This window comes from Squalius cephalus (assembly GCF_949319135.1).
Source record: "Squalius cephalus genome assembly, chromosome: 2".
Taxonomy (NCBI): domain Eukaryota; kingdom Metazoa; phylum Chordata; class Actinopteri; order Cypriniformes; family Leuciscidae; genus Squalius; species Squalius cephalus.
Window position 1 is genome coordinate 28541113 of NC_137123.1, and position 18708 is coordinate 28559820.

The following is an 18708-nucleotide window of genomic DNA, read 5'->3' on the forward strand; positions in this document are numbered from 1 at the left end:
CCTAGGACCAAGTCATAAGATCTAACAAATGTATGCGGTGAGGACCAGCCTTAATAAAGCCTTAATAAAGCCTTAAAGGCAGCCATACTCCTGGTAGAATGGGCCGGGACAGCCAAAGGTGAAGGCTGTCCAGCCGCTTAATAAGCAAGTGAGATAGCCTCAACTACTCACTTGCTCACTATCTGTTTAGATGCAGGGCAACCTAACTTAGGTAACCCGAAGCAGACAAATAATTGCTCTTATATATATATAATATACAGGGCAGCTTTGTGGACATAAGCATCGAAAGCCCAAAAAGGAGCATAACAGATTAAGTTTTTCCTGATCTGAGGTGGAGGACAGAAGGCCTGCAGCACAAATGATCCGCAAAATTTAGTAGGGACCTAGGAATACAACCCGGCAAGGGGTGAAGAAAGACTATCACCATACCAGGTGCAAATCCAAGTATGTGCAGGCCTCAGCCTCACGTACCACGGAGAAGACTAAATAAGGATCTCTCCTCAGAGATAACCCAGCAAAGAAACATTCATTGCAGAAATCAAGTACTGTACCATAGGGCAGATAGCAAGATTCAGAAGGTGTTCTCCGCACCAGGCAGAGAACAGTTTCCATTCCAATGCATATTCAGTCTTCTCGTGGAGGGAGCTCTAGACTGGAGTATGGTATCCACAACCTCAGTCGAGAGACCTTAAAGGGTTAGTTCACCCAAAAATGAAAATTCTGTCAGTAATTACTCACCCTCATGTTGTTCCAACCCCGTAAGACCTTCGTTCATCTTCGGAACATAAATTAAGATATTTTTGATTAAATCTGAGAGCTGGATCACTCCTCCATAGGCTGCTAGGTGACCGAAACTTGCTGGCCCAGAAAAGTTATTAAAGAGATCGTTAATATAGTCCAAGTGACTACAGTGGCTTAATCTTAAGTATATCAAGCGACGAGAATACTTTTTGTGCGCAAAAACAAACAAAAATAACGACTTTATTCCACTATTCATTTCCTTCTATCTGGGCCTCTAGTTGGTTCACGTAGTGTTTTTGCGTAGCGCGTCTGTGTTACACGTCACCACGTAGGCTCACAATTGGTCGAAGCTGGTCATGTGTGTGATGCGTGTTGACGTGCAACACAGACGCGCAGCGCAAAAACACTACGAGGCCCAGAGAGAAGGAAATGAATAGTGGAATAAAGTCGTTATTTTTGTTTGTTTTTGCGCACAAAAAGTATTCTCGTCGCTTGATATACTTAAGATTAAGCCACTGTAGTCACTTGGACTATATTAACGATCTCTTTAATAACTTTTCTGGGCCAGCAAGTTTCGGTCACCTAGCAGTCTATGGAGGAGTGATCCAGCTCTCAGATTTAATCAAAAATATCTTAATTTGTGTTCCGAAGATGAACGAAGGTCTTACGGGGTTGGAACAACATGAGGGTAAGTAATTACTGACAGAATTTTCATTTTTGGGTGAACTAACCCTTTAACCTATGAGCTGGGCTCCCTCAGAGGCCAAACCCACAGTATACATAACTCCGGATGAGAGTAACTCCCAGGAGCAAAGATATCGAGAAATGCGTACAGGTGTAGCCTCAACCACACCTAATACGTTGCATCTAGCTCAATCAAAGCTGGATGCGTCAGGGAGAACCACATAGGGCAATACATTGTATAAAACGATGCGAAAGGTAGACTTGAGTCTTAACCGAAATTCTCCCAAAGGAGCCCCACCACCTCGGGGTGAAGTCTCCATTCCCCGGGCCTCAGCCCCTGCCTCAACAGGACATCTGCTCTGATATACGAGACCATCAGTGTGTTGTCCGGAGGACAAGCACATGATGGCCTCTCAGGTCTGGCAGGAAGTATTTGAGAGCTTGAAATACCACCATCATTTCCAGCCGATTTATGTACCAAGAACGTTGATGGTCCTGCCAAAGACCTTTTACCAAGCGACCACTCATGACCGCCCCCCATCCCGTGAGGGCGGCATCCGTCGAAAGCATTACGCGTCGACAAGAAGCCCCCAGCACTGGGCCCTGGTTTCTTCCACATGACCAAGGCACGAGGGCATTGCCGCGTGACCTTGATCGTGTGAAATGGATTTCTCCTCAGAGAAACCCCTTGGTCCTGAGCCACCACTGCAGAGGTATCATGTACAGAAGACCAAAAGTGATTACGTTGGACGCAGCTGCCATGAGCCCCAACAGTCTCTGAAACTGTTTCACAGTGAGTGACTGGCCTAGTTTTATCCAATTTACGGTTGTGAGAATCGCAGAAATACGTGCAGGCGACAGACGTGCTTGTATTAATGTCGAATCCCATAAAACACCCAGAAAAGTGGTCCTCTGAGCTGGGAGGAGCACACTTTTCTTGGCGTTGAGCCACAACCCCAACCTCTGTGAGACAGAACGACATCTAGATGCCGAACTGTCATCTGCTCGGACTGAGCTAAAATCAACCAATCGTCGAGATAATTGAATACGCAAATGCCCTGAAGTCTCAGAGGAGCCAGAGCTGCATCCACGCGCTTTGTAAAGGTGCGGGGTGATAAACCTATGTTGAAGGGAAATAACCCGACACTGGTATGCTTCGCCCCCGAAAGCAAACCTCAGGAACTTCCTGTGATGAGGATGGATAGATACATGGAAGTACACGCTCCTTCAAGTCTATTGTGACAAACCAGTCCTCGGACTGAATCTGTGACATATTAGCGTAAGCATACTTTGAACTTGAGATTCTAAAACCTTTTGTTTAATTGACACAGGTCTAGAATAGGACGCAACCCCTCATCCTCTTTCGGAACAATGAAGTAATGGCTGTAAAACCCTGGCTGTCTGCTGGGAGGAGGAACCCCTTCTATAGCTCCTTTTGCAGAAGTGTCAGTACTTCCTGCTCCATAATCAGAGCCTGCTCGGGGTCCACCACTGTGGGGAGGACCCCTAGAAATCCGGGCGGATGAGAACCGAACTGAATTCTGAAAACCTTTTCTAGAGTGTGCAGGACCCACTGAGAAATATGTGGCAGTAGTTTCCACGCTGCCAGAAATTCTACTAGGGGAACCAGTCTCTCGAGACTGGCCTCTGGATTTGGTTGAAGTCACTTTGGTGCCCTGAAATGGCGAACCGGCAGGGAACAACCAAACTGACTGTTCTACGCCCCTCCTCGGAGGATCGTATGGGGACGCTGACACCTCGGTGCCTTGAACGGAGAACCGGCAGGGAACAACTGAACTGGCAGCGCTGCGACCCTCCTCAGAGAGTCGCACCCCAGAGGGTGCCGAGGAGAAACAATTTCTCAAAACCATCCCTGGAACCTTCAGAAGCCTGATAGCCTCAGCGTCACGACTTCTTGTCTAAGTTTTATTAGAGATAACGACTCTAAATAGCTTTGTTCCTACGACCCTCCTCAGAGGATCGTTGGAAAAAGCAGGCACCTCAGTGCCCTGAAACGGTGAACCGGCAGGGAAACCGAACTGACTGCGCTACGACCCTCCTCGGAGGATCGTTTGGGGACGCTGACACCTCGGTGTCCTGAAACGGCGAACCGGCAGGAAAACCGAACTGGCAGCGTTGCGACCCTCCTCAGAGAGTCGCACCCCAGAGGGCGCCGAGGAGAAACGATTTCTCAAAACTGTCCCTACCCCGGAGGGGACCGCCCTCAGAAGCCTGCAGCCTCGGCGTCAGGGCTTCTTCTTCCAACGATTTTAGAGAAAAACAGTCCTCAAATCTTGCATATCTCTAACTGGCTAGACTGCGATCGCCACCCAGGTCCCCTTCGATTGTGGATGAGCCCAAATGGCAACGCTCTGTTTTGCTGCATTTTATTTATGCTGCGAGGAGCTTTAGTAGGCTGAGACTGCTCCCGCCCAGCAGTCTCAGGAACATTAGATCGATGAGGAAGAAACCTCTGGAACGCCGCTGACGAGTTTATTTTTCTTCGTTTCTTTGAAAGCGGAGCGTCCAGAGGAACAGACATATTTTATCTTAATTTTTCTTTACATCAGAAAAACTATATATATATACACATATATATATATACACATATATATATATATATATATATAAATATATATCACTCCGTGGCCACCAGCAGGAAACAACCGAACTGGCAGGAAACAACCGAACTGGCAGCACTGCGACCCTCCTCAGAGAGTCGCCACCCAGAGGACGCCGAGGAGAAACGATTTCTCGAAACCGTCCCTCGCCGGTATAGTTTATCTGTTGCACGACGCAATTCTCGAATAGTGTCAGTGCTATTATATCCTCACATTCATCCATGTCCTTATATACTTTACCTACCAGTGCTGCCTAATAATATTTATCTATTATTTATGATGGCTGGTGGGTAACGTCGGGGTTATGATGACGCCGACCCAGAAGAGAGATTGCTCGTAAGCGTCTCTTTAACCCGAGGCACTGTCATACCATGATACTTAATACCCATAACATTACTATAGTAGAAGTTTAGGGATAGAATTTCACATAAATAGAAAACCGGTTTATTCCACGATCTCTAAACCTCAGTGTGGAGATAGGGAAAACACGGCACTCCCCGACGAGGAGGCTAAGATATAGAGTTTTCCTTATAAAAATATATATATTTTTATATATATTTTTCCTTTCACTCTCATATATGTTCGGCTGGCCAGTAATATTTAACTTAGCAACAGCACTAGATAAAACCTCCTTTTATAAGCTCCTCTTATAAAGAGTTATGAGCTGACTTATTTATTTATTTATTGAAAACTCATAAACATCTGCCTTATTTATTTTTTAAACAACAAACACTAATACCAATTCCTCGGAACTGGAAATCACAGCATGAGTGCCTCATCCTGGGGAGGAGAAACCGCGGAGCGTGCTTCTCCCCGAGATAAAGCACTGGATCTAACAGGTGAAGGCAGAGATGGGGCTGGGTCTGTCTCAAACCCCGCTGTTAGAACCATTTGCGATCCCCAAGATGCGCGTCGACGCCGTGCCTCGGCAGCAGCGGGACCCGTGCCTCGGGGAGCGCGCACCTAACCGTCCTCCTCGAAGAACGGCCGGCGGGAGCGGAGCGTCCTCACGGACAGCTTCTCGCAATGCTCACAGTCAGCCCCCTCAAGAACTGACTGTTGGCATGCTCCACTCCCAAACAAGCAACACAAAGCTGAAGTGTGTGTCCCAACCCGTGATATAACGTGGGCAGGGAACAACATAACGCTTGCTTGCTCTCTTTTGCCATAATATATATATATATTGCAACTTTGACAGACAACAATAAATATGACAAGGACAGAATACACAGATCGCTTGCTGAAGGCACAGAAGCTGTCACGGTCTGTCTCAGGGGTGCTTTATAGTTTCCTGGTCGATGATGTCACCCGCCTATGACGTCTCGTCTTTCCATTGGACTGATTACACATGAGCTTCACGACGCAATCACGCAGGGCGTTCCCGCAGCGCTTGACGCAGCGCGAGTTCCCTTGAAAGGGAACTCTAAACTTCATGTCGGATGAATTGAGCAAAGTTGCTAAACAACAAGCTATGCTACTTGATCTGATGGATGAAGTCAAACAACTGAAGAACCTTGTGAAAGAGAAAGATAAGAGAATAGAAGGACTAGAGAGAAGGATTGATGATTTGGAACAATACACAAGAATGGAGGATTTAATTATAAGCGGACTGGAAACAAAACACCGAACATATGCTAGTACATTGGCCAAAGACAAAGTTGGTGAAAATGCCCTGCAAAAATGAACTTCAAACGCTGGAAAATCAAGTAATCAAGTTTTTTGAAAGTAAAAATATGTACATCCACTGCGATAATGTTGTGGCCTGTCATACCCTTCCACTAAGAAACAGCGGAGCGAAGCCCGCCATAGTTGTTCGGTTTCTGAATCGCAAGCATAAAACCGAGTTACTGAAGCAGGCAAAGAAGCTGAAGGGAACGGGGGTATACCTGAATGAACATCTTACAAAAAAGAATGCCAACATCGCAAGACACGCACACACTCTGAGGAAACAGAACAAGATACAAGCTACATGGACAAGGAATTGCAAAGTGATGATACGGCTAAACGGAACACCTGAAGATGCCAAAGTACTCACAATAAGAGAACTTAAAGAATTGGACCAGTACGGATAAGTGAGGACTGCGTGGAGGAATATCCTTGTAAAATGATAAGTGTAAATCGTGGCTACAAGGGTGAACTATGTGGACTGTTCGTATGGATCATCAATATAAAATGATGGACCTGGATCAGGATTTTTTGTTTCCATTTAGAGATATTAACGATGGGGAGTTTGTTAATATTCATAAGGACTCTGTGTCTGGCCATTTACAAAGTCACTGTAAGTATGAACATTTAAATTTTAAAACTTTCAATCACACAGATTACAAAATGTATGAGATTGATAATGATATTGACCCAGAAAACCACTTTTTCAATAATGTAAATATTAATTGTTGTGAGTACTATACAGAAGAACAATTTAATAGAAATGTGGAAATGGAAGGGGCATTATCAATAATACATTTTAATAGTAGAAGTCTCTATAAAAACTTTGTACGAATTAAGGATTTTTTGTGCAAGTTTAATAAATTTGATGTGATTGCTGTGTCAGAGACTTGGCTTGATAACGAGAAAGCACAAGATGTGGAATTGGATGGATATAATTTGTTTACGATTAACAGAGTTAACAAAAAAGGCAGAGGAGTTGCTTTATATGTTGATACAGCGTTAAAATGTATTTTTGATTAAAAGTATGTCATGGACTATAGAAAACATTCTGGAATGCTTAACCATAGAAATCGACATTGAAAGATCCAAAAATATAATAATTAGTTGTGTGTATAGAACACCAGGAACATGTATTGATACATTTATGAATAGATTAGTAGGTGTGTTAAATAAATGGAATGAGAACAAGTTACAAATTATATGTGGAGATTTTAACATTGATTTGTTAAATCCAAATGGACATAAGAGAACATCTGATTTTATTGATACAATGTATAGTAAAGGTATATTTCCGGTGATTACAAAACCAAGTAGAATAACATCAGACACTGCTACACTAATTGATAATATATATACAAATGAAATTGTAGGGAAAATTGTAGGAGGATTATTTATAAATGATATGACTGATCATCTTCCAGTTTTTGCGATCTTTCAAAGATTTTTTACAAAACCAAATGAAAATAGGACAAACAATGTTAAAATGATTTGACATAGAACACCAGAAGCCATTGCTGCCCTTGGGGAGGATTTAAAGAAACATAACTGGAGTGAGGTTTATGAAAATGAAGATCCTAATAGAGCCTATGATGCTTTTTTAACCATACTGATTGAAAAATATGACAAACATTGTTTTTTCAAGAAGTTTGTAAGGAAGCGAAAAAATGTGGACAAACCATGGATTACAAATGGAATAGAGAAGGCGTGTAAAAAGAAGAATGCATTATACAGGAAATTTATTGCAACAATGACAAAACAAGCTGAAAATAATTATAAAATATATAAAAATAAATGAGTAAGTATTATAAGATTTAGTAAAAAGGACTATTATCATACATTATTGAACAAGTATAAGAGTAATACTAAAAAAACATGGAAAGTACTTAATAGTATAATTAAAACGAATAGAGGAAAAGTAGATTACCCAAATTATTTTGTAAATGAAGACTCAGGAATTATAAATAAAGTGAATGACATTGTCAATACATTTAATGAGTATTTTGTAAATGTTGGTTATAAGTTAGCACAAGAGATCGTGGAGCAGAAAAATGAGGACAGGCCAGATGAAGTAAATAACCATTCAATATTTATTAGGGGAACTCATGAAATGGAAATACTTGATATTGTTAATAATTGTAAGAATAAAAATTCAACTGATTGTAATGATATTGACATGTCATTATTAAAAAAACATTATAGAATATATAGTAAAACCATTTACACATATTTGTAATCAATCATTTTTAACAGGTATATTTCCAAATAATATGAAAACAGCTAAAATTATTCCTATTTTTAAAAGCGGTGATAGACATCTTTTTTCCAATTACAGACCAATTTCTCTGCTTTCCCAGTTCTCTAAAATTTTGGAGAAACTATATGTGCGTAGGCTTGATAACTTCATTGACAAACATAAACTATTGAGTGAACATCAGTATGGCTTTAGAGCAAATAGGTCAACCTCAATGGCAGTGATGGAAATGGTAGAAGAGATTTCCACTTCAATGGATAATAATGAATTTACTGTGGGGGTGTTCCTGGATTTAAAAAAAGCTTTTGACACTATTGATCATGGTCTACTAATGAGGAAACTGGAAAGATATGGTATAAGAGGCAAAGCCTATTTTTGGTTAAAAAGTTACCTTGATGACAGATATCAATTTGTACAAATAAATGATGTTAGATCAGATTTAATGAAAGTTACTTGTGGAGTTCCACAGGGCTCGGTGTTAGGCCCCTTAATGTTTGTACTGTATATAAATGATATTTGTAAAGTGTCAAAAATATTAAAAATGGTTTTGTTTGCTGATGACACTAATTTATATTGTTCAGGGGAAAATTTGGAACAGCTTCTGAATACAGTGGAAATTGAATTGATGATCTTAAAAAAAATGGTTTGATGATAATAGATTGTCATTGAATTTAAGTAAAACAAAGTTCATAATATTTGGTAATCGAAAGAATATTAATAAAGTTAAAATTAGGATTAACAATGAGGAAATAGATAGAGTAAATTCAACTAAATTTCTAGGCGTTATAATAGATCATAAATTATGCTGGAAACCACATATTAATCATGTAAAAAGAAAAATGTCACAATCCATTGCAATACTACATAAAACTAAACATATTCTGAACGAAAATTCATTATATATTTTGTATTGTGCGTTCATAGTTCCATACATGACCTATTGTGTGGAGGTTTGGGGACATGCATATAAAATCAATATAAATCCAATATATATGTTACAAAAAAGAGCAATAAGGATTATAAAACACGTTGACTATCACAAACCAACTAATCAGTTGTTTAGTAATTTAAATGCTTTAAAAAAAAAATTATTTAGTTAATTTCTGTACTGTACAGACAATGTATAAAGTTTATAATAATTTGCTTCCAAACTGTATCCAGAGGCTGTTTGAAATAAGAGAAAGTCAGTATAAACTAAGAGGAATGCATATGTTTAAAAAAACTAATACAAAAAATAGATGCATATCTGTCAAAGGGGTTATGGAATAATTTGCATACGGAATGAAAATTGTGTAATTCACTTTGTAAATTAAAAAAAATGTTTAAAAACAAGGTGGTAAATAATTATTTAATTCAATGTGTATACATTTTTTTTTTTTTTTTTTTTTTTTTTTTTTTGTCTTCTTTCTTTTTTCTTTATATACAGATGTACAGGTATATATATTTTGATGCATGTGTGTCTTGTATTAATCACTACCAGTGAAAAAGTGCCGCTCATTTGATTGATAATTATGTATAAAGGGTAGGCTTAATAAGCAGAGGCTTCAGCCTACACCTTTTTCGGTTATTAAGTATAACTTTATTTTTTATGAGTGATTGTTCGAGGACCGGGAAAAATTAATAAAAAAAAAAAAAAAAAAAAAGCTTTTGGCCCACTCCTCCATACAGACCTTCTCCAGATCCTTCAGGTTGCAGGGCTGCCGCTGGGCAATACGGACTTTCAGCTCCCTCCAAAGATTTTCTATTGGGTTCAGGTCTGGAGACTGGCTAGGCCACTCCAGGACCTTGAGATGCTTCTTACGGAGCCACTCCTTAGTTGCCCTGGCTGTGTGTTTCGGGTCTTTGTCATGCTGGAAGACCCAGCCACGACCCATCTTCAATGCTCTTACTGAAGGAAGGAGGTTGTTGGCCAAGATCTCGCAATACATGGCCCCATCCATCCTCCCCTCAATACGGTGCCGAGGGAGATTGACCATCATCTTGAACTTCTTCCATTTTCTAATAATTGCGCCAACAGTTGTTGCCTTCTCACCAAGCTGCTTGCCTATTGTCCTGTAGCCCATCCCAGCCTTGTGCAGGTCTACAATTTTATCCCTGATGTCCTTACACAGCTCTCTGGTCTTGGCCATTGTGGAGAGGTTGGAGTCTGTTTGATTGAGTGTGTGGACAGGTGTCTTTTATACAGGTAACGAGTTCAAACAGGTGCAGTTAATACAGGTAATGAGTGGAGAACAGGAGGGCTTCTTAAAGAAAAACTAACAGGTCTGTGAGAGCCGGAATTCTTACTGGTTGGTAGGTGATCAAATACATATGTCATGCAATAAAATGCTAAAAAATTATTTAAAAATCATACAATTTGATTTTCTGGATTTTTGATTACAATTTAGATTCCGTCTCTCACAGTTGAAGTGTACCTATGATAAAAATTGCAGACCTCTACATGCTTTGTAAGTAGGAAAACCTGCAAAATCGGCAGTGTATTAAATACTTCTTCTCCCCACTGTATATATTTGACTCAGCATTTCGAATTGTTATGGCAAAGCGACTGGGTCAGAGTATCTCTGAAATGGCAAGGCTTGTGGGTTGTTCCCGGTCAGCAGTGGTGAAAATTTACCAACAGTGGTCCGAGAAGGGACAAACCACAAACTAGCGACAGAGTGTTGTGCGCCCAAGACTTATCAATGCATGAGGGCAATGAAGGCTATCCCATCTGGTCCGAACCAACAGAAGGTTTACTGTGGTACAATTCACACAAAATGTTAATGATATGGGAATGTGTCACAACAGACAGTGCATCTCCTGTGTATGGGGCTTACTAGCCACAGACCAATCAGAGTGCCTATGATTACCCCTGTCCATCGTTGAAAGCACCAATGGGCACACGGGTGTAGGAACTGGACCTTGGAGCAGTGGAAGAAGTTTGTCTGGTCCGATGAGTCCCGATTTGTTTGACATCATATGGACAGCTGTGTACGTGTGCACCTTTTACCTGGGGAAGCGATGGCACCAGGATGCACTGTGGGACAACAGCAAACCGGTGGAAGGAGTGTGATGCTGTTCTGAGGGAATGTTCTGCTGGGACACCGTGGGTCCGGCCATTCATGTGGACGTAAATTTGACATGCGCCACATACCTAAACATTTTTGCAGTGTTCCCTGGTGGAATTGGCCTCTTTCAGCAGGATAATGCACACTGCCACACTGCACACATTGTTCAGGAATGGATTGAGGAACACAATGAAGAGCTCAAGGTGTTGCCCTGGCCTCTGGATTACCCAGATATAAATCTAGTTGAGCATCTGTGGGATGTGGTCTCCAACAAGTTAGATCCACGGCAGCTCCACCTCACAACCTATGTGTACTATATGTTTCAGCAGTAATCGAAATAAATAAATAAATAAAGTTTGGAGTGGACAGCTTTAATACTCAGATCTTCACCGATACTTGCATTGTAATTTGTTGGCCATGTCCAAATTGATCTGGGAAGATCCATTACTCTTCTCTTGCATTCATGTACTACCATCTCCAATGAACTAGATTCATGAAAATTTTGCGGGTGGCTTTTTATAATAGAGGCTGCTATCATAAGCTTTGTCACAACAGATGGTGTGCACTGAAAGCCCTCTGATAGAATAGTGCAGCATACTCTAACGTGAAGGGTCAACACAGAACAGTTGGGCCGAGTGGGCCATATGCAGAAGGACATGGTCCTGCTTACAGGCGCCAGAAAAGTCATCCTCCCTCTAATCTGACAAATCTCCCTGCCTAATACAGTGACTTCTTTTTTTAATTCCAAAGGGCTATAAAACCTCATTCCTCTTTCTGGGGACCTCTTTTTATACATATTAATCTGCAGCCAAATAACTTTAACCTGAAGGACACAATTATTTGATTTCCTGAGCACTTGCATTTAGAATTGGGGATTTAAGAGTATTTTTAATTGTCTGCAGTTTAAAACTATTTCTAATGTAAAATAACTGCAATGTCAAAATGCATTCACCCAAAAGGAAATGTAGGCACTTAAGAGGCATTTAGAAAAAAGAGGGTATGTAAGAAACAAAAGCAACACAATAACATCTATATGGTGACTATCCAGGTAGATGCTGCACTTTGGTGGTGGTTGAGGAGATTCCCCCTTCCATATGCGAAGCGCTTTGAGTACCCAGAAAAGTGCTATATAAATGTAACAAATTATTATTATAATTATAATTATTATTATATTAAAATGTAATTCATGTGAATTTTCAAACACAAATTTTCAAATCACATTCAAACATGGACATATCCATATGAGTCTGGTGTTACTGCAGGCACAATACCAACAATATCTATCCATGTCAGTTATTGACTGATTTATAGTCGAAACAGTAAGCAAGTCTAAGAATTGGGCCAAATTGCTAAGCCAAAAACCATATCCTATCGAGTACCTTGGGTCATCCTTGAAAACCGTACGAAAATCACTGGATAAAATAAACACCAAAGTAAGCACCTTGACAGCCATTTATATTCTTAACTGCCGAGGACATAATGCAGCTAAAATTTAACACAGCAAAAAGACACCCTTACATTATTAACCAGCCGTAAATTCAGATGGATCAATAAAGTCTCTTTAGCCACAGGGGCAACTAGTTGATTTACAGAGACAGCTTGGCAGGGATTCTAAAATAATGTCTTACCCTAAATGAAAGCCATAAAGAAAACGTCATCATCCTCAAATCATACCTCTTGATGTCCTTTATGCTGTAATAATGTGAGGTTTGCATATGCTTTGAAAGGAACAAGTATCAATCATAAGAAAAAAAGGTCTAATCTGAAATATTCAGTGGATTTAGCGTGCATACCAACACGTTGTTCGTCTTTCCTGATGCTCTCGTTGTCATGCCAGTCTCGTCTTCTCAAACCGTCTGTCCAGGTATAAATGTGACCATCATTTAAGCCCAGTGGGAAGCCCTGTGGAGAAAGAGAAACTTTTTTAAGTGAAATATAATGATATTCAGATAAAATTATATATATATATTTTTTTTTTGGAAACTTCCACACAGAATGCATCTCAAAAGATCCGGTTAAATCAAGTTAGATCTAAAATCCATAAAAAAAAATTACGAAAAATGTCTTGGTTACTAATGTAACCCTCGTTCCCTGAAGGAGGGAACGTGAGACGTTCATTGGGGATTGGGATCACTTCAGGGAGCCCTATCATCTTCGAGTGTCTACAGAACGAGCCAATGAACCCAACAAAGATATCTTCAACATGCAGAGTCTTGTTGCTGGAGACAAACAGGAAGCTCGGCTTCGAAGTGAAAGACAATGTGTGCGTGATAGGGCTCCCTGAAGTGATCCCAATTACGTCATCACGTCGACGTAATGTCGAACGTGAGCGAGTTATAGGGAACAACAATAACAATAATAATTATGAGAGGTAATTTAACTTCAAAATTAAACATCTTCAAGAACTCTCCGATGTAACTTATTCATGCCTAAATTGCCATGCAGTATAATGCAATGATCAAAATTTTAATCATAGCTGCTGTTTGAACACACATTCAATTGGTTGAAATCACTGTAGCCAGCAACTTAAAATAAACAGAAAGCTTTCCAGTCTGATCCATTAACATTACACAGAACATTTCAGCCAAAGGTAAAATTCTCCTTTAGATACTCCTTTAGAACCCATAATCTTTTTAGTAAACGCACACGTGAGTATTTGCCTTCCTGGTTGGACATCAGTCTGGGATTTTTCAAAACCCGGGAAAGCAGAATTGGTGCCAACCATCAATTCCATCATGCCAGAACAGCATGTCACATTTTGGTGAATTTTTCTAATTTGGGAATGAAAAAGCATCTCAAAATGATCATGCAGAATGGTAAGAGGTGTGCAGTGGACAGCGCCTGTTTAAGTGCAGCTATGTGGTCCTCTGTGTTTCTGGTGCCTCTTCTATTTGAACAATGGGCATTTGCAGGATATAAAAAGTGGAGCTCTAGAAGGTCTAAGAGGCCCCATTTGATCTACAATTTATCCATTCTCACAGATAGACCCCTGATAACAGCTCTTTTCACTGGCGGTGGGTGCTAATGCAGTGGGGAATGGTTTTGATGAAAGCTCTTAGAGAAGGATTCAGGATGCCATGCTTCAAACATACATCCAGAATAAGTCTACATGCCTTTTAGTGCTTTGTATTTGCGCAAGCTTCACCATGGAAATGCTTCAGGTGAGCAAATTGAAAATGACAGAGGCTATTCACTGAAAATTAATCCAGTGAAAAAGACACAGAGATTTTTAGGGAAATGATTTAGAGTGCTACTTAGCAAAGTGGATTATGGGAGGCAGGTGCTTGGATTCCAGTAGCAGCTCAGAGGATTTGGATGTCTTTTTTCTACTGTGTTTGTGAATAATTTAAAAACAAAAGCATTGCTTTATTAAGGCCTTTAAAAATTGAATGCAAGCACATTCAAGCTTGGCAGAGGGGAATTTCACTAGAAGAATGTGACATCAACTTGACAATCACAAAAAGAGAACTGCTGGCAGCAATGTTGGATATCACTCACCCATAGGAATACAGAGGCTTCTGATGGCAAGACTTTGTGGCGGAGCACAGGTGGAGCTTGCCTAGGTTATTAATGTGATGGTTGACTTAAGTTTGCTGTGAGTAATTTACATGTAGGCCTTGTCCCAAATGACACCCTCAGCCCTTGAGGCTTTTCCTCAGAGTCCATTGTAAAAGTTACATCAAGGCAGCATAAACAGCTGCATATATCAGGTTGTGGTCTGCTTGGTGAAAAGTGGCGAAAAATGTGCATTGCAAAAATGTGCATATGCATGACAAATTTTTGACAAAAATGCAGGGGAAAAAAAACAACACTGCAGATTGACTATTTAAAAATAAATAAATAAATAAATATATTATCACTGATCACAACTGTGCCATTTGGTCACATAATTGTAAATAAATAACAGTTAAGTTTACATTAAAACACTGACATGGCATTGTCACCCGAATAAAGGGCATGTTTAACTGCATGATTAGTGGAAGTGGTGGAAAAATTGGTTCAATTTAGTTTTTGAAAAGCACTACAATTCACAGATGTAAACATACAGTAAGAATATGGCTAAAACCCAAGAAAAGCTGAATGCCTCAATTTCGCTTTGTAAAGCCACAGCTACTTATTTCTCCATGTCCTGTATATAACTCACCCTTTCAAAACGACAGTTTTTAGTTACATCCTTCATTTATGATGGCCTACATCTTGAGCTGTAGGGAGCTGTCTGTCCTCAAGAACTAGACATATTAAAAACATAAAAAGACATCGGACGGATGTAGAAAACAGCACAGCAATCCAGTGTTTTCAGTATTCTTCTTGTGTTCCAAAACAGTAGCAGTAGGAGACGTAGCCGTGTTATCCAAGCATTAATGGAAAGGAAAGCCCCTTATACTTGGGAGCGGTCATGTATTAGGTGTTCCTGGGTGTTTCTCCCTCCTATCTGCTTCAATGTCTTGATAAATTGTGGCATTTCTTTGTTTAGAATCCAGTATTCCCGTAATTCTTTTGTCTTTTACGAGTTTAATAAAGAACTCTATCTCGTCTTCTGTCCTAACATACCGCACCTTCTTTAAAGAATGATCGACTTTAACGTATGCCAGGTAACCTGTAAATGCAAAAAAATAAAAATTCCATTGCAGTTTAGCAAAATATTCCTTTTTCAAATTGTCTGAAAAAACCCCAAATGCGAGTATAAAAACTTTTTTTACGATATATGGGAGTTTTTGCTAAATTGATTCCATTGGGCATATTTTCAATTCGTAATTTCAGTTTGCGCAATTTGAAGGGTAATGGTAATGAATAGAGAAGAGCTTTGAAAATATGGACACTTTCAAAAAAGAAATGACTATTTTAAAGGTCCCATGACATGCTACTTTTTGTAGGCTTTAATATAGGCCTTAATGGTCCCTAGTACTGTATCTGAAATCTCTTTCCAAAAATTCAGCCTCGTTGCAGAATTATAGCCACTACAAGCCAGTCCCAGAATGAGCTTCCTTCAGACGGGCCATTTCGGTGTCTGTAGCTTTAAATGCTAATGAGGAGGAGAAAGGCGGCGCAAGGTGGAGGGTGGGTGTGGCCTTGACCATCTTGCAGCAATGGTACCATGCATGTTTACGTTGGATATATTGCAATGGCACGAAGACACGCAGTCATTCAAGCATTTCAGTTTGACCCAGAATCTGATCCAGATGGAGAAGCAACGGATGAAGAAGTTGCAACTCAGCGGCTCCAGCAGGACGTTTCCGAATGGTTAGTTTAAAATATTATGTCTGGATACGGTAATTTATTCGGATGGTTTACAGTTATTATCATGTAGCTAACGCTAACCTACTGTTGCCTTTTCATGAGAGATCTGTAACGTCTGTAATTTATCTTATTACAATACCATCAAGCTCTGCGATTTTGAAATGTGGATATCGCACGCGCCATATAACCAACAGGAAAACGGTTATCCAAATAACAAAGAAGTGTACAACACTCGCGTTACAGTGTGTGTATTCACACACATACTTGATGCTGTCTACTGTATCTTTACATTAGTGCAAGTAACTGCATGGCTACTTAATGTTACAGCCACATTCTACGTGTAACAAGCTAGATAACCATAAACAGTAAAGCAACACACTTACCGTAAAACTTCAAATAATAGCCCGGGCTTCTATTTACCCAAATCGCCGAACTGCACCGGCTTGTATTTGAGACAGGCGTCTATAAGAGACAGGCCTTTAATTTAGTGTTGAGATGTTCAAGCATGACAGTAGGAGGTTACCACATTATATTATGTTTTCTTTATAATTAATTCGAATGTGTTTAACAAATCATTTAAAGTAAGAAATGTCTTTGCAATGGACAGCAATGGGCAGAACACAAGTTACCGCTAAAATCCATCGAGCATGAACTTGAGCATATGAAATGTATTTTGCCCGAAACACATCAACAAGAAAGAATGAAGGCTACCCTGTAAAACAACTGCAATCATGTGATAGAAAATCACTCTATTCATCAATATCATCATCCCCGCGATCCTCAATTACAAGTTCATTGGCGAATTCCTCCTCCACGTCGCTCTCCTCCACTTCTCCCTCTCCAACCTCCGCTAACTCTGCCTGCCTTGCTTGCACTAACAGCTCCCGCCCAGATGCGCACGGCTCTCCCTCTTTGAAACAATGGATAAGGTGATCCTCGCTTCCATCAGAAGCTACTGTCAGGCCACATAACTAAGGATAACATCCCGAAGTTAATGAAATATATTATCTACTCTTTCTCCCTCACACACACACACGCGCGCGCGTGCGCGCGAATAGTGATGAGTCGTTCATGAACGGTTGCGTCTGTCACGTGAAATCTAATCAAAACATGGAACAGACGATCTGATGGGTTTTAGAAGATCATATACAACCCGATACTAAAAAACAGACCAGGCCTCTATTTGAGACCGGCCTTTATTTACCCAAACCTGTCGTCACACCAGGCGTTTAAAAGAGACAGGCGTCTATTTGGGACTCGGCTATTATTTGAAGTTTCACGGTATATATCATTAGTTGACTTAGCCTACTTGTCCGAGGTGTGTAGCTGAGCCAAAGAGAGTTGGTAGCAGCTTCTGATCCAGACTTTAGTTTCAGACATTCAGCAAGCCCAGCTCTGTATTGACCCAAGTTGAGGAAACAGTCGTCGGTGAAATGTTTGCCGCAGACATGCAAAACTTTTCGGCGCATTTCCAGAGAAAATGAAATTAATCCACTGGTTCTTCTGGGGCTTGGATGAAGGAACTAAAAAAGGCGTCAGTGTTCATTTGTACATCCAATTATTGAGCAATTATTATGCTTCGCTCGCTCAAAAGCCATAATATCTCTCGTGGACAAACTAAAATCGCGCGCGTGCGTTCCTACTTCCTAGCTCATTTTCTCATGGGCGGAAAACATTCTGTGGGCGGGCAAAGCAGAGAAAGGGGAGGTAACATTTCTCCTTATAACGTCATAAGGAGGAGATTCAAGATCAGCCCGGTTGAGCTTCCATTTTCTCAAAGGCAGAGAAAGATAGCAAAAGCTCTATTTACACCGATTAAAATTTCTAGAAACTTGGGGACCATATACAGGCTAGGGGAAATCATATTAATGTTAAAAAACCTCAGAAAATGAAAAATTCATGTCATGGGACCTTTAAAGTCTCTTCATATGCCCACATTCAAGAATCCAGTTAAAGTCCAAAACTGTGGTTGTTTGGGTCGCATGGTAGATTCTAATAAAATGTGTTAAATTAAATTGACAATATTGAGAACTATTAATCGTGCTAAATATATAGATCATATCATCCACTTCTTTCATTCTCTTTCTCTTCCTCTTTCTATTCTGGATGTTATTTATTCTCTTAACATACTAAACTAGTGATATCAAATTTGAGATGCTTTACAACATTTGAAAAATACATGTATTTAAGGCATCAGTGAAAGTAATTCAGATTACAGTAAAAGTACTCAGAATGCAAGTCTGCTGAATGTTTCTCTTTTCCCCATTTTGCCACACAGGAATTTTCTGGCAGATCATCAAGCTCTCAAGCTTTCCTCACATTGATTACAGTAAATTTAGCAATTACTGACTCGGCCCAGACTGAAGTGGGGTGGCTCACGGCACAATGTGCTGCCTAATTAAAAGTGGTCAACAAAGCGCGGTGGTGGATGCCGCCTGCGTCACTGCCAATATCTAAT

The 18708-nt window shown here is 40.2% G+C and overlaps 1 protein-coding gene across 1 annotated transcript in view; it reads right to left on the reverse strand.

Annotated features, from left to right (window-relative positions):
- Positions 1–18708, reverse strand: part of galntl6 (polypeptide N-acetylgalactosaminyltransferase like 6) — a 253983-nt gene that overhangs the window by 190346 nt on the left and 44929 nt on the right. The window contains exon 3 of the mRNA XM_079850971.1: positions 12806–12914. Within this exon, the coding sequence (XP_079707097.1) occupies positions 12806–12914 (109 nt within the window). The remainder of the gene's footprint in view (positions 1–12805; positions 12915–18708) is intronic.